Source organism: Gossypium hirsutum, chromosome D09, assembly GCF_007990345.1.
Source record: "Gossypium hirsutum isolate 1008001.06 chromosome D09, Gossypium_hirsutum_v2.1, whole genome shotgun sequence".
NCBI lineage: Eukaryota > Viridiplantae > Streptophyta > Magnoliopsida > Malvales > Malvaceae > Gossypium > Gossypium hirsutum.
The window spans coordinates 42,043,721-42,060,606 of record NC_053445.1 but is presented as its reverse complement, the minus strand read 5'-3'; the positions used below and the strand labels follow the sequence as shown (position 1 = coordinate 42,060,606).

Below are 16,886 nucleotides of genomic sequence, written 5' to 3'. Positions count from 1 at the left end.
GAGATGTACCTCACTCATAGTATTTACTTTATCTGACTACCCAGTTTGCATCACTACTTTTCCCACAAAGTCTGATTCACAACCCACCTCTCTTATAGGTGGTAACCCCATCGATGACTCAACAGGCTCCATATCGGTTTTCTGTACCTCTAGCATTCCCAAGGGGGTCTCCTTAGCACTTTGATCTACCAAGTCGATGTTCTTACAACAATGAATATCCTCGGCTAGTTGGATTGTCGGCAGTACCTTGGTCCCTCCTTTCTCACGACTCACTGACACCCGCCATTGTCATTGACGAATATACAAGATACATATGCAATCGACAAAAGGAACTAACATAACACTAATCTTTACTTTTTAAAAAATATTTTAACCCTAAACAATCAATCGAGTTTCTCCTATTTTCTTCAGCAAATAAGTGATTATCTGTTCTATCATCTAATGTTCAAACCGAAAAGGCTCAATCCCTTAATCCCATAAATAGAAATTACATGATTCTTTTATAAAGGTAAATGGCTGTAAAAATTTCATGCTAAATAGTCGGACCAAAAGGATAAATAAAAACAATCCACGTCAGCCTTACATGTTGGATTGGTTAAAAAAAGTCCACAACACATACTTAACAGAACTTTCATCACCATTATCAATTTGGATTAATTCCTCAACGAATAACATTATTCACAGTTGTACGAAAAAAACAATCAGTGATTGCAGTTGGAAATTGTTGTTCTATGGAAGGGGGACCAAAATTGATGTTTATGTATTAAATAGTTAAATTTTTTTTAAAAAAAAAAATTGTTGTTCTATTAAACGGGACCAAAATTGATGATTTTGTATTCAATTTTGGTCCCCCTTTCATACAAAAGATTTTTTTTATTGCTAATGTGTTGGCAATGGGAGCTTCATTGGGTTAGTGCTAAGCTAAAGGAATTCCAAATGTATAGGATAAATATTTGTCAACACTAGTTTTCTTTGTAATTTTCATGAGGTAAATAAAAAAGAAAAAGAGAGTCATGTTAATTATTTTTGTTGTACGATAAAGTGGAAAATTTTAGGGAAAAACTCTTTGGTTGGCTCTAATAATTGAAAATTATAATATCTTTAGAACGTCCTTCTCTTCCTATATAAGATATTAAACTTATATTATTTTCTTTAAACTTTTCTTGATCGATATCCTACCTAACATATATTCTATATAGATTTGTGGTAAAATAATTTAAATATATATATATTTATGATTAAGATATTCTTTAAGTTTGTTTCACCGAACACGAAAAATAATTTTTTCGGAATTTGTTTTTCTCAGCAATATTATCTTTAAAGTTCAAATATGAATTCTCTCTTTAAAAGTACAATACACTTTACCATTGCACTTGATACTAATTATATAAAATATTTTAAATATATGGAAGCTACATGAGCCACTAGGTACTCGCTTAGATCTTAGTACTGTCTTCCATCCGCAAACTAGTGGATAGTCCGAACGGGTTATTCAGATCTTAGAAGATATGCTAAGGAATTACATTATCGAATTCCAAAGGAGTTGGGAGGAACATTTGCCTCTAACTGAATTCGCCTATAATAATAGCTTTCAGTCAAGTATATAAATAGCACCTTATGAAGCTTTCTATGGTCGTAATTGTCAAACAACACTGTGTTGGATTGAACTAGGTGAAAGGAAAATTTTGGGTCCCGAAGTGATACAAGAGTCTAAGGGGAAAATTAGATTAATCTAAGATATGCTGAAAGCAACTTCGGATAGGCAAAAGTCATATGCGGACCTAAGGAGAAAGGACATTGAATACAATGTTAGAGACCAAGTCTTCTTGAAAGTGTGTCCATGGTGAAAAGTGTTGAGGTTCGAACGAAATGGCAAGTTAAGCCCTAGGTTCATCAGACCTTATAAAATCCTTAAGAGAGTCGGTCCAGTGGCATACCAATTAGAATTACCTCATTAACTGGACCGCATCCATGACATCTTCTATGTCTCCATGATGAGACGATAATGATCTAATCATTCCCATATTGTACCAATTGAAGAGATTGAGGTGAGACTAGATTTGTCCTTTGAGGAGGAACTCGTACAAATTATTGATCGTGACGTAAAGGTTCTGAGAAGGAAACGAATCCCACTTGTTAAGGTTCTATGGCGAAACCATGGCATATTGAGGAGGCCACATAGGAACCGAAAGAGATGTTTTGTCAACAATATCCTCATCTGTTCGAAACAAGTAAATTTCGATGACAGAATTTCTTTAAGGATGGGAGAGTTGTTACGCCCCAAAATATAAGAGGTTAGCTGAAAGAATTAACCAATAAAATAAATAGGGTTGAATCAGTTAAGTGTTTAGTGTCCTTCCAAGAAATCCTAGGTTCAAGCTTCCTTCCTCCTATTTTCTTTCATTTTATTTTTGGCAATCTAGGTTGAAAGCCACAACTAAAATATATATTGTCGGGAATAAAAACTAAACAAGAAATAAGGCGGTTAAATCTTAAAAAAAAGTCATATTTGATTCATCTCAAAAGTATTTAACTTATTTTAACTCAAAATATGACATAAATTTTCTGTTTTATAAGTTTAAGGCTTAACACATGTTTCGGTATTTTTTTCCCATTTTAATACATGTATTTGACAAAAGTAATACATTTTGATACTCAAAGGTAAGTTTAATTTTTTAGAGTTTAAGTCGGATTTTAGGGTTCTAATGAAAATTAATTGCTAATATTATTAAGATTCAACTTTCATGAATTTGTTAATAGAATAAACTTAGTGTACTTAATTGTAGATTCATTTAATTTTGTGTTAAATACTTGGATGACTATAGTTGTTTTCGAGTTTTAGGGTTGATTTGATAAAAATTAATTATAATTTTTTATTAAATTAATCCTAAATTTTAAATGAAATTAAATGTAATATTATTGTTTTTAAATATGAAAATATAAAACTTTTCTCATATTGAAAACCACATGAATATAAGATTTCTGACATTTCAAAATTGAGGATTAGGAAAGGAAGTTATTTGGCAAAAAAATAAAAACTTTTGGACATTTAAATTAATTGCTAAAAAGATTTAAATAATTGGGTAAGGTCATTAGTTCATTAATCATATATTCATAATTTGTCAATTGTGTTGTTTCTATATGAATGATGCCATCAAATTTTAAAAGAAATGCTATACTCCCGTAAGCTTTACCAGTGGTCCAGGGGATTAATCAAAGTTAATAAGATATTTTACAAATTTATTGTCTTACCCTTTCACAAATATCGGTGTCGGTTTTCGATTTCTTATATTAATTTTTTAGACTTATTTTGATAAAACAGGTTTTATTTTATGAATTTTAAATATTATTTGACAATATTTCAAGTCTTTTTCATAAATGTTTCTACAATACAATAAACTTCAAAAACTTTTAATTTATTTTTATTATTTTAAATATAAAATGTTTATTTTTATATCATATTAAACATCAAATTAATTATATATTAAACAAAAATATAATTCAATTCAATTTTGAATAACCATAATTTCTGAAATTACATCCTATAAACCGTCTAAATACTTCAGTTGAAGTTAATTTTCGGTTTAATCGGTCTTTTTTCTCAATCCACTCAAACACCACGATCTTAGAGAAATAACCCAGGTGGTTATAGACATTCAATTAATCAATGGGCAATGTTGTAGCTTCAGAGTCATAATGTCATTAGTGATAATCATTACATGTAGTTGAATTTCATTTAATGATTTAAACTCTTTAGACTTATTAAATCTAAAAAAACAAAAATCACATCCAACCCATTTTTCCAACTCGGTAACGTCATATTCAACCTACACTCTTAATCGAGCCTAGGATTCAACTCTAGTTTAAATTTAATTACACTCTTCAGAATAGTTCAAATCATGTCTATACCTATATATGTATATAATATCCTATTGGGTGTTGGAGTTGATATCGACGTTAGGGTTAAGATTTAAGATATTGAGGTTAAAGTTACAATTTAGGGTTTATGATTTTGATACCAGAGTCTAAAATTTTAGGGTTTAAGAAATTTTGTGGATTTGTGTAGATAGATTCTCTTTTTATGTTCAAAGAAGAAATTAGGTCTTAGATTTGGTGGGGAAAGTATGAAGTGGAGTGATGATATATAATAGACAATGGAAATAGAATTCATTATTTGGCAAGTATGTGTCCATAATTGCATTGAAAAGTCCAAGATACTTTGATCTAATGAAACAAACACAAGTACATTGATTCATGTTAAATAAAAACAAGCTTCAAATCTTGGGCTCATTCCTGAAAAGGATCAAAACGGGTATTGGGATAGCACAGGAGAGGAACTGCAAATGCACCCGAATAACCAGTCCCTGCTGCTTCAGTATCAACTTTCTCCGCCTCTTTCACTTTCCAATCAAAGCATTGTGTAAGGGCTCCAATGGTGGCATGCATCACAAACATAGCATGAGATGCACCAGGACAGGCTCTCCTTCCACTGCCAAAGGGAAGGTAATGAAAATCCTGGCCCTTCATTTCAGTACTGTAGCCTAAGAAGCGGTCAGGCATGAACTTTTCAGATTCCTTATAGCAATTGGGATCCCTCATGATCATGTAGACGTTAATGAAAACTCTAGTCCCTTTCTTGAGATCGAAGCCGTTGATTTTGCTATCTTTGTTAGAAACCCGGCGGAGTAAGGGCCCTGGAGGGTGTAGTCTTAGGATTTCCTTCACTACAGCTTGCAAGTAAGGGAGTTTTGGCACATCAGATTCTTTGATTAGTCTGTTGTTCCCCACAACTGAGTCGAGCTCTTCTCTAAGGATTTTGAATATGTTGGGATGGTTGATAAGCTCCGCCATTGCCCATCGTATTGCCGCCGCTGTTGTATCCACACCAGCCATAAACAATTCCTATATCAGCAGAGCAAACATTTTGTTTGATTTCAATATGATGCATATATAACAGACAGTGTGATGGCTGGAGGGTGACAGTTTTTGTATGGAGTGAGAAATTAAGCAGAAGTATAGTTACCATGAAAAAGTTCTTGATCTGATCCCTAGTCAACTTCACTTCAGCATTTGTGTCTTTGTAACTCTCCAACAAAATATCCATCACATCTTTTTCATCATCATTTTCACTAGTTTCCAGATCATTATCTTGATAATCCTTCATAATCTGCTCTATCAATTGATCATAACCCTTTAGAGTCAACTTAAGCCTCTTTCCATTACCGAATAGGTCGAATTTCTTCAAAGGCCCAAACACTTCTCCAAAATGAAACTTTGCCGCATATTTCATGGAATCTGTAATAAATCTTCTGATTTCCGCAGCTTGGTTAGGATAGTTTGAACATCTCCTTCCCATTGCCATTCTATAAATCATGTTATTTGTCAGCGCAGTTACCTCTGCAGCCAAGTCACATGGCTCCCCTGCTTTAGACTTGTTCAGCAGCGATTTTAAGAGCTTGCTAGTCTCTTGCTCTCGAATACCGTTGAACCGATCGAGCTGCGAACCCGTAAACAGTTTAGTCATACATAATTTCTTCATATACCTCCAATAAGCACCATAAGGAGCATTGGTGAAAGAACTGTCTTCATATATGTGGTAATTAGTGGGACCGGGTTGGAACTTGGAGGCAAAATCAGCGTCAAATGTTCTCAAAATTTGTTGAGCTGATTTTGCATCCGAGGCCACAACGAAGTTAGCAGCTCCGACGCGTATCTGCATTAAGGGACCGTATATTCGGGCTAGAGATTGGAAAGATGTCGGCAATCCAGATTTTAAGAGATGGATGTGACCGATGATGGGTAAAGCTGGAGGGGTGGGTGGATACTTTGATTTGGACTTGAAATTTCTGAAAGACTTAACCAAGAAAAGTAGGAAAAGAGTAGAAATGATGAGGATTAAGAGATGGTGGAAGTAGTCGGTGAGGCAAATAGAGAGAGGAGGCGCCATGAAATTTTGGTATGGTGCATGAAGAGATGTAATTCTGCGTATGTACTGATAACTGACTTGCTTATATAATTGGACTTGGGTATCAAGGCAAACTCTACTCTTCTAATGAATGAATGACAATCTGTCCTATTCGTGTGGTTTATTTATTAATTCTTATGTTTGTATGAGTCCAGTAGAAGTCTACATTCAAAAAATATATATTTGGAAAGAAGATCATATGTGTGCATTTCAAAAAACCAAGTTTAGGATTTTTTGGAAAAAATGGGAGTGAATTTTCTTTTTTATATATATAGATCAAGTTTGAGTCTTGTAATCAATATTTTACAGTAAATTATTTCAAAATTTTCATGCTAGCATGAAAAAATAGTTGGACCAAAAAGATAATTAGAAACAATCCTCGTCAACCTCATATGTTGGATTGGTTAAAAAGAATTCCAAAACACACCTTTCAGCACTATTATCTATTTGGATTAAATCCTCAACTAATGAAAGCGGACCAAAATTAATGTTTTCGTACTATTAAAAATTTTGTTGTTCTCTGGAAAGGGGGACCAAATTTGATGTTTATGTATTATCAAATCACTATTGTTAATTATTTAAGTTATTTTCAAGGATTTATTTTAAAATATATTTCATTCGTCTCAAAATTATTGAATGGTGTATAACTTAATTTATTTTAATTCAAAATATATTTACTCTACGTAATAACTAATACATAAATTGATTAATTTTTGTTGAGTAATATTTTTCTCGTATCGTATTAAGGGAAACTATTTTGTCTCGGTTTTAGGGCCGATGGTACTGGCATTCCCTGTCCCTAGTGCTAACATTCCCTAGGCATTCCTTGGCTTATTGGACGCGTGTCTGCAGAGCACGCGGTCCTTTCTGATTCCTGGGATTGACTCCCCCAGCGAGCCTCGTACTTGCTAGTCACAAGCGAGGATTCATTGCAGGGCTCACAATCTCTTCTGCGAACATAGCTCGCAACCTCATTCCTGCGAGGCTTACACGAGCTCTCCTTGCGAGCTATCTTTACGAACATCTAGCATTCCAACTGGGTCCCCAGCGAATTATGTCTGTAGGCGAACATTCTTCTTTTGGGTCGGGTCTATCCAGGTCGGAGATTCGGATTCTATTGGGTCATTTGAGCTAGCGATTCCCAAATCCTAACAATTTTAATAACCATAATATCTTGCTTTTCATTCCATTTTAAAAAAAAAATTAATCTGAAAGTAAATATTATTCAATTTTTTTCACCATAATATCTTAATAACCATAATTACACAGTGAAAAGAAAAAAAAAAGAGAAAAAGATCAAGTGTTATTGGTTTTATTTTAATAAAGTAAGATAAATACAAAATCTAAGGCTTAGAACCGTTTATTTTGATTTAATGGCTAAGATAATTTTGGTTCTCATGGTTCGCATTTTAATAGTTTTCACTATAGTTGCCACCGTTGAATTTATATTAAAATATTATTTTATTTCATAAAAGTAAATATTAACTTTTATAAGATTATTTATTTTTTATAGTTTTGGATAATCGATAAATATGGTATTTTAAATATGAGAAATTATTTGGTACATTGTTAGTGAAGTTTTGAGACTCCACAAGTAGATTGACAAGTGTCTTATAAAAATAATAAAATATTAAAAGAATATATATTAAAAAAAGAATTAATTTTTTAAGATTGCTTGTGGAATAAAAAATATTGTAATGTACCAAATACTCACCCTCTAAATATCTCAATTTTTTTTTTAAAAAAAAAGATAATTTATTTGAACTTTTTAATGAATCAGATGGCTCATAATAGACCGAGGACGATTGCTTGCTTCATAACCTTCTCCGAATCAAACAAAATGGCAAACGTATTCTCCGCAACTTCCCTTACACAAATCAGTTGCTTCCGCTAGATACCACTCAAAATACTCACCATCCCTTTCCGATCAAGGGCTTTATCCGCAATGATCCTTCCCACTACCATAAGCTTCGTCAATTGAAGACGTTGCACATCATCTCCTTCCAATTGAATTTCTAACAACTCCATCATAATTAAAAAAAAAATTACCTTACCAATCGTGCTTCAGAAAAAAGAAGACTGGCAAATTTAGATCAAACAAAGAAATAGTGATGAAGAGTTTTCCACCCCTTTGCAAACAAATGATATATAAAATAAGACTCAAATCCTAAGAATCAAAAGGATCTAGACTCTAAATCCTAAAGCAAAACTCTTTAAGATTCAAAATCAAAGAAAACTTATGTTGAGATTAAACTTAAAGCAGAAAAGGAATCGACTCTTTTAGAGAAGACAGAAAAACTCAGAGAGAAAACTTCCAAGTTAGTAGTTTCTACAAGAGTTTAATCTTCATTTAAACTTTAGACAAATTAAAACAAAAGAGTCCTAGTCCATTTAGGGCAATAGTCGATAGGGAGCAAGAAAGCTTCTCATGCGTAGGGGTGTGCAAAATTCGGGTAAAACCGAAAAATTCAGTTAACCGATGAACTCGATCGGTTAACCGAATTTTTCGGTCAGAAGTTGGTTAATTATTTTTTAATTTTTTAGTTAATGGTTAATTCGGTTCAAAACTGGTTGGTTAACCAAATTTTTTCGGTTTAACCGAAAAAATTAATAAATAAAATTATCTTATATAAATAGGTTCACTATTCCCCTAAACCCAATACAAACCTAAGCATCCAACCCAACCCAACCCAACCCAATCATAAAAATTACAAATAATTTAATAAATAAAAATAAAAAATATATATAAAAAAACATATAATTTTCAGTTAATTCGGTTAATTTAGATAATTCGGTTAATTTTTAATCAAAAATAAAAAAAAACATATAATTTTCAATTAATTCGGTTGGTTAACAGTTAAAAATTTTGAAAGGTCGGTTAATTCAGTTAATGTTATTTTGGGTCAATTAACTGACTGAACACCCTTACTCATGCGCACTTTTCTAAGGCATGTGACCTTACTTGTGCAGCAAGGCTTATGGCCTTATGCTTTTTAGGCTATCATTCTTAATTAGATAAAACAAACAAGCTTAATTACTAATTAGGATTTTATATTCATTTTTATAATTAATTTAAAGTTAATTTTATATAATTAAATACATCACATAACTTAATGCTAATTTCATTAAAATCAAATAAATTAAACCATATTCAAATATATGTGTAAACTTATTTAATTATGGATTACTTGGACTCTAAATTTAATTAATTATGATGACATATTAATTTTATTTTTACTTTGGACTCGTTTTTTAATTTATTCATCAAATTAATTAATAATACAAAAAATTTATATTAACCCCATGGCATCTCTTACTCTTTTGAGAAAACGCAGTTACATCAATTAGTAATGTATGCAATCTTTCTCTGATTTTATTATCTGTAAGTGAAGTTATATTATGTATAAATCAAATACCCATCGCACCTCCCAATTGTATAGCATTATGAAAGCTATATTTGAAAATCTGTTTGTTTTATTCAAAATAACTTTTAAAAAATAATTTCTGGAAAATGGTTTAATTTTTTTTGAAAAATTTGATATTTTATTATGTAAAATATTTTTCATTATTTCAAAAATTTTCTTGAATTTTTTTAAAAATTTGTTTTCAGTGAAACAAACACAACATAAGTCATATTTGTAACATTATATTATATTTTATAATAAATAATATCTTATATAAAATTTTTTTGAAGGAATCTTATATAAACTTAATAATAATCAATGCCTAATTAAAATTTAATTTGTTATTTAAATATTTATATTTTATACTATAAAACATTTATTACTAAATATTTATAAATTTTAATATATATTTATTATTAAAATATTAACAATGTTCAATAAAATATTAAAAATATTACTTAAAATTTAAAAGTATTATTAATTTTAAATTTTATTTTTAAAATAAAATTTATATTAATAATTTTATTAAAATAATAATTTATATTAATTACATTAACAATTTATTTTATGATTAAATATAAATACATATGTTTAATAATATTGAAAAATGTAATATTTGATATTAATTTTTAAATATTTTTAAAAGTTAAAATTTATTATTAATATAATAACATTTGTCTTTCTTTTTTAAATTAATTTTTATATAAAAAATCAAGTTACTAATAAAGGGCTCTTCTCCGGAAAAACAACTTGCTTTTTTCAAAAAGGGAAGTCATTTTTCAAATAGTTTCTTTTTCGTTGTCTAGTATATCATTTTTCATTCACTAAACTATTTTCCATGAAATAAAAATATAAGAAAATACATAAAACATTTGAAGTAAGTTATTTTTGTGCGTGTGAAACAAACTTACCTTATTCCATTGGTCTTCTCATATGTGCTATCCGTATTGTATATTTGTCCCAAACAGATGAACCATGATCATGTTCAATTTTCATAACACGTACAATGTGTTTGAGACAATACTATTAATTCTTTATTCAAGTTATGATTTCACTATGTATAAAAAAATTTATATCATCTATAAGTTATATATTAACATTGTACAGCCCAAATTTAGCCTGGGGCCCAAAACCTACCCAAACCCGAGTAACCCAATACAACCTAAATACAGACTAAAAAACATAAGCCCAAAAAACCAGCCCAATAAGCCCAAATCTAACCCTAGCCCAGAAACTCTAATCTGAAACAAAAAAACAAAATTTTCAAACCCTAGGGGCGCCGCACCTAGGGTTCTCTGCCTACTGGCCGCCGCATGCTAGGACCTACTGCCACCGCCCTTGTCCCATCGCCTCTGACGCCTACCACTGCCACCGCCGCCTGCAGCACCAACTCCACTACTCAACCCCTGCAAAATAAAAACCAAACAAGCAACAAACAGTGCAAAACAGTAGAAAAAAAACAAAAATGCATTGTAAATCGGCTATAAAAGCCTGGAACGAATGCTTGTAGTGGCTTCTTCATTTTTTTACGATTATTAAGAAATAAAAAGCAAAAAATAAAAGGTGAAATCTTGATTCTCGGTTAAAGTATTTAAATTTGTTTTAGCATTATTTTTATTTTCCTTTTTGTATATCTGAAAACAAAAAAAAAAGCAAAAAGCCTACCTCGGCGTCACTGTCCATCGCCGGAGTCCCTCTCTCCGCCACCGGAGCCATCTTGGTCGCTGAATTCGGGACCGGAGGGGGGCCAGGAAGGCTTCTTTTTCTTGCGGTCTTAGGGCCCAGAAGCCTAAGCCTTCGGGCGTTTGAGAAACGGGCCAAAAGGTGACCTCAGTGTCGCTTCCGAACACCGCCTACGGCGGAGTCACGGCGGCGCAAGTGATGGCACTATTGGCCAGATTTGGGGCTACGAGACAGAGAGTGTTTGAGCTCTCTGTTTTTTTTAAAATAAGGGTTAAACTGTTTTTTTTGATTTTTTTTAGCATTTATATTGTGAATAAAACGACGCCGTTTTGGGTTTAGGCAACAATGGCCAAAACGACGTCGTTTCACATCTGCCCCGCGCATGCGACCCGACCCAGTAGCAGATCCGCGTGTTTTTGCTTGGAGGGGCTAATTGCATGTTTAGCCCCTCCGTTTTTGCAACATAGCGCAATCAGGTCCCCTTTTATATTACATTGCGGCCACAAAACTTTCTGGTTTCATTTTAATCCGCGCTGAACGCCGCGTTTTGGTGCTGGAAATATTCTGCGATCGGTCCCTTATTCCTGGCGCGTGTTTCAATTCGGTCCCCAGCAATCCTCTTTTATTTATTTACAATTTAAACCCCCCGAATTTTATTTCGATTTTAATCTCGTCCTTAGATCATTTAACTTATTTATTTTCTTTTTAAAAAGGGGATTCTTTTATTATTATTATTTTAAATTTTATATATATTATTTGCATTAAGTTGTTATCTAGTATTTTTATAGTATACTATTTAGTTCAAACTATCACATTTATATTATCTTTTAAAATTTTTCTATATTATCTTTAATTTAAAAATTGTTTTATACATTATTACTGTTATTTATTTTTATTTTTTTAACCTTTTTATTGTTCATTTTAAGTTCTTATATATTGTTTATTTGAAATCTTTTATCATTTATTTTGAAAAGTTCTTGTAAATTACTTATTTTAGACTATTAGTTACGTAGAATTGTTTCCTATTATTTCGTTTCGCTTACTTGGATTATCAATATGGGTACGTTAAAATGATGCATGTGGTGTGGTTATTATCATTATGAACGTTATAACTTGTTTATTTACATTTTTTTCATAAATTGAATGTGTGCTATGTTATTATCCCGTTTCGTTTCATCACTTTGAAAATTGCGTTTGATTTGTATACATATAATTAACCGTTTTATTTTATCACAAAATAAATACACCTGGTTCAAGTATTGCACTTGTCATTATTCAAAAAGAAAATTTTAAAATAAGGCAATATCTCGCATTTTAGGAAATTTGAAGAATCGTGTCCTAACTTACGGGGTTTCGTCGTTTCGATTTTCTCGTTAAACCTAAATGGCCAAATATCCTTTTGAGTTTCAAAATACTTGAAATTTCATTAGAAGTTAAAGACAAACTCGTGCTCGGGAATTCAAAGTATCATGCCCTAACTTACGGAATGTGATACTCCAATATATCAAGACAAGAGAATCTTTAGCAATCATTTTGATTTAATTAAAATGTTTTAAAGTCAATGTTAATAAAAGAGGATCGTATTTCAAAATCTTTTTAAACTTTTATTTTCGACATAAAGACATTAAATAATCAACTAAGTTACTAATTTTGGGCACATTGAGGGTGCTAACCCTTCCTCGTGCGTAACCGGCTCCTGACCTGAACCCATTTTTGAAAATTCGTAGACTAAAAATGTCTGTTTTAATAAATTTAAAATTTTATTAAAATGGTTACTTCACGAGGTGATCCAATCACACCTAAATAATAAAATATTGGTGGCGACTCCGATTTTCGCTTCATTCTCAAAATCCAAGTCAACCCCGTTTTCACAAAAAAATGGTGTCAACAAACATATTGTTCTATTACTTATGATTTCGAGACACATCAATTATCAACCCATCAAAATAGATATCATTCACTTATTAAATATTAATGTGAACCCATTCAATTAACATATGAAAAACTGAAAAATTAATGTCTTAGAACATCAAACTTAAGATGATGGAACTGAAATGAAATCCAAAAGCAATTTGATTTTTCAACCACTAGCTAAAGAAAATTATGTCTTCCAAAGCCTCCGACCATTAAGGCATTAAACCCTAAACTAATGCAAAATTGTGGAATAAGGATGGAGGATATTAGAATGGAAAGCAACTTCTGTTAAGGTCGGATCATATTCTAGGCTGAATATAAACTAGAAAGTCTAATTTATCTACTGTTGAAAATTGTGTCGGACAAATTAAAAATATTGCCATCACTGAATTGTCTTATTCAACATTCAAGTGCATTTTTCAATCAATACAGTTTTCTTTTACATAATTCAAAGGGTAATATAATCTGAAACAGGAACAGAAACAATTAGATTAATAAACGCAAATCAAACAAGTTTTCAGATCTTTGGGCTCATTCCTGAAATGGATCAAAACGGGTAATGGGATAGCACGGGAGAGGAGATGCAAATGCACCCGCATAACCTGTTCCCGTTGCTTCAGTATGTAGGAACAATGGCAGCAGCAAGCATCAAACAAAGTTTCAAATCTGTATTTGTAAGACTGAAGCAAGAAGAATCGAAGCAAAGAAAAAGCAAAGCAATGAACACAATTGAATACTCAGCAAAGTTGTAACTGAACATTGCATTTTTCATTCAAGATTTGAATATATAAAAGAGCTACAAATTTTGGTTCATTTGACAGATACCTAATGACATAACTACTCCCACTTAAACTAAACTAATACAAGCTTAAGTCAAATACAAAATAAGCTGACATATCAGCTTTTACATCATCAATCCAATCACAAACTTAATCCAACTAACTATTAAAGCTAGTTACAATCAAACTAAACTAAGTTACATCAAAACAAAACAGCAATATCAGTTGCTTCATTTGGTCTGAAAACCATTCGTGCATACCAAGCAAAATGAGCTGAGCTCGATAGCTGCTGGTCTCGATAGTAGCATGCTTCCGGCTCCATGTTGCATTGCAGTCCAGCTTTCAACACTCCTCCTTGGACTGTATGCAACACATTCCAATTGCACTTCTCAAAGATTCAAATCGAGCAGCCCCCAAGGACTTGGTCATTATGTCAGCCAATTGTGCCCCTGAGCTGCAATGCACAAGGCTGACTTCCTTTGCTTGTTCAGCCTCTCTAACAAAATGCAGCTTGATTTTAAAATGCTTTGTCTTACCATGGAACACAGGGTTCTTGGCTATTGCAACTGCAGACTGATTATCCACCCAAATTTTAGTTGCTTCATCTTGAGTTTCATTAAGGTCATGAAGCAGCTTCCTTAGCCAAATGGCCTGATTAACTGCTCCTGCTGCAGCAATGTATTCTGCTTCAGCTGTGGACTGAGCAACAGTTTGCTGCTTTTTTGAACTCCAGCAAAACATCCCCGATCCAAGTGTAAAGAAGTGTCCTGAGGTACTCTTTATGTCATTGAGGGATCCTGCCCAGTCACTATCAAAGTAGCCTTCTAGTTTCAGTTGGTTCCCACTTTCAAACATTACACCAAAACTAGCAGTGCCCTTGATGTATCTAAGGACCCTCTTTGCTGCCTTCAAATGTGCCTCATTGCAACAATGCATAAATCTCGATAACAGACTGACACCAAACATGATGTCTGGCCTGGTTGCTGTTAGATACAACAGACAACCAACTAGGCTTCGATAGTGCCTCTCATCAACCCTCTGCTGATCACCACTGCTAGTCAGCTTTTCTCCTTGGGCCACAGGTGTGCTGACTGCTTTACAATTATGCATGCAGAATTTGTCTAGGATCTTCAAAGCAAATGAGTGTTGGCTGATGAAGATACCTCGATCAGACTGGTGAACTTCCATGCCAAGGAAGTAAGTCATGATCCCCAAGTCTGTCATTTCAAACACTTGCTGCATTTGGACTTTGAACTCATCAATGAGCTCAATTTTGCTCCCTGTCACAAGCAAATCATCCACATACAAGGAGACAATCAGCAAGGTTTCATGTTCTGACCTTTTAACATACAGAGTAGGCTCACTAAGGCTCTTTACAAATCCAAGTTTGCTCAGGTAAGCATCAACTCTGTCATACCAGGCCCTTGGTACCTGTTTCAGGCCATAAAAGGCCTTTCTCAACTTATACACTTTGTCTTCATGTCCAACAACTTCAAAACCTTCAGGTTGTTCGATGAAGATCTCCTTCTTAAGAAAACCATTCATGAATGCTGATTTGACATCCAATTGGTGAACTCTCCACTGCTTTTGAGCTGCTAAAGCAAACAGCAGCTTAATTGTATCCAGTCTTGCCACTGGAGCAAAAGTTTCTAGGTAGTCAACACCATACTGCTGACTGTAGCCCTTCACCACAAGCCTGGCCTTGTGCTTGTTCAGTGAGCCATCAGCATTGTACTTGGCCCGGTACACCCATTTAACTCCTATGACCCTCTTGTATTCTGGTCTGCTCACCAACTCCCAAGTCTGATTTTTGTTGATCATTTCCAACTCAGCTTCCATAGCTTTTATCCAGCTTCTGTTCTTAGCAGCCTCTTCAAAGTCTGAGGGCTCAATCACAGCAACATTGCACCTCTGATAGACATCAGCCAAAGTTTTGGTGCCCCTCACTGGTATATCATCGACAGCATCATTACTTGGTCCTTCTTCTGCAGGTTCAGCAACCAAGTCTAACTGGTCCAATTCAGACAAGTCAGCCTCAACACCATTCCAATTCCACACCTTTTCCTCATCAAACGTTACATCCCTGCTGACTAAAACCTTCTTTGCTGTAGGATCATACACTCTATAGCCCTTCTTGTTGCTGCTGTAGCCAACAAAGATTCCTGGAGTTGCTCTGCTCTCAAGCTTGGTCCTTTTCTCTACTGGAATAAGTGCATAACATACACAGCCAAACACTTTTAAGTGTGTTACCACAGGTTTGACTCCATGCCAAGCCTCAAAATGAGTCTTATCCTTGACTGCTCTAGTTGGCAGTCTGTTGAGCAGATACACTGAGGTGTTGACTGCCTCAGCCCAAAACTGACTTGGAAGCTTGCCTTGAAACAAGAGGCACCTGGCCATGTTCAGTACAGTCCTATTCTTTCTCTCACAGACTCCATTCTGTTGAGGAGTATAGACTGTTGTGAGCTGATGGTGAATCCCAGCACTGTCACAAAGCTTCTGAAATCTCTCAGACACATATTCAGAGCCATTATCAGTCCTCAAGGCTCTAATTTTGTAGCCTGACTGATTTTCAGCATAAGCCTTGAATTTGCAGAAGGCTTCAAACACTTCTGACTTTTGCTTCAAGAAGTAGACCCAGCACAACCTTGTTAAATCATCTATAAACAGGGCAAAGTACCTGTTCTCACTGATTGAAGGTGTTCTCATAGGGCCACAAACATCAGAGTGCACCAATTCGAGCTTGTCTTGAGCTCTCCAAGCACTATCAGCAGGAAAAGGCAGTCTAGCCTGCTTACCAAGCTGACAAACCTCACAAACATTCCCACTAACTTCAAATTTTGTAATGTCATCAACCAAATTCAGCCTATGTAACAGATCGATGAATCTAAAATTTGCATGGCCTAGTCTCCTATGCCACAAGTCAGTGCTTTCAACAAGGCTGGTGTATGCCTTTCTTTCTATTTGGCTAACATCCAGCATGAAGCACCTATCAGTCATAGAGACTGTGACTAACTCCAGACCATTCATGTCTTGAACAATACAGCAACCATCCTTAAAAACCAATGTATAGCCCTTTTCAACTAATTGGCCTACACTAAGCAAATTCTGGTCTAAGTCAGGTACAAAAAACACATCTGA

At 33.7% G+C, this 16,886-nt stretch overlaps 1 protein-coding gene across 1 annotated transcript; it reads right to left on the bottom strand.

Annotated features, from left to right (window-relative positions):
* Positions 1–4,145: 4,145 nt before the first annotated feature.
* Positions 4,146–6,025, bottom strand: LOC107891271 (3,9-dihydroxypterocarpan 6A-monooxygenase). The gene is made up of 2 exons (XM_016816007.2): positions 5,024–6,025; positions 4,146–4,902 (listed from the first exon to the last, which is right to left on the bottom strand). Exons 1-2 carry the CDS (start codon positions 5,945–5,947, stop codon positions 4,288–4,290), a joined length of 1,539 nt encoding a protein of 512 aa, XP_016671496.2. The 5' UTR covers positions 5,948–6,025; the 3' UTR covers positions 4,146–4,287.
* Positions 6,026–16,886: the final 10,861 nt, after the last annotated feature.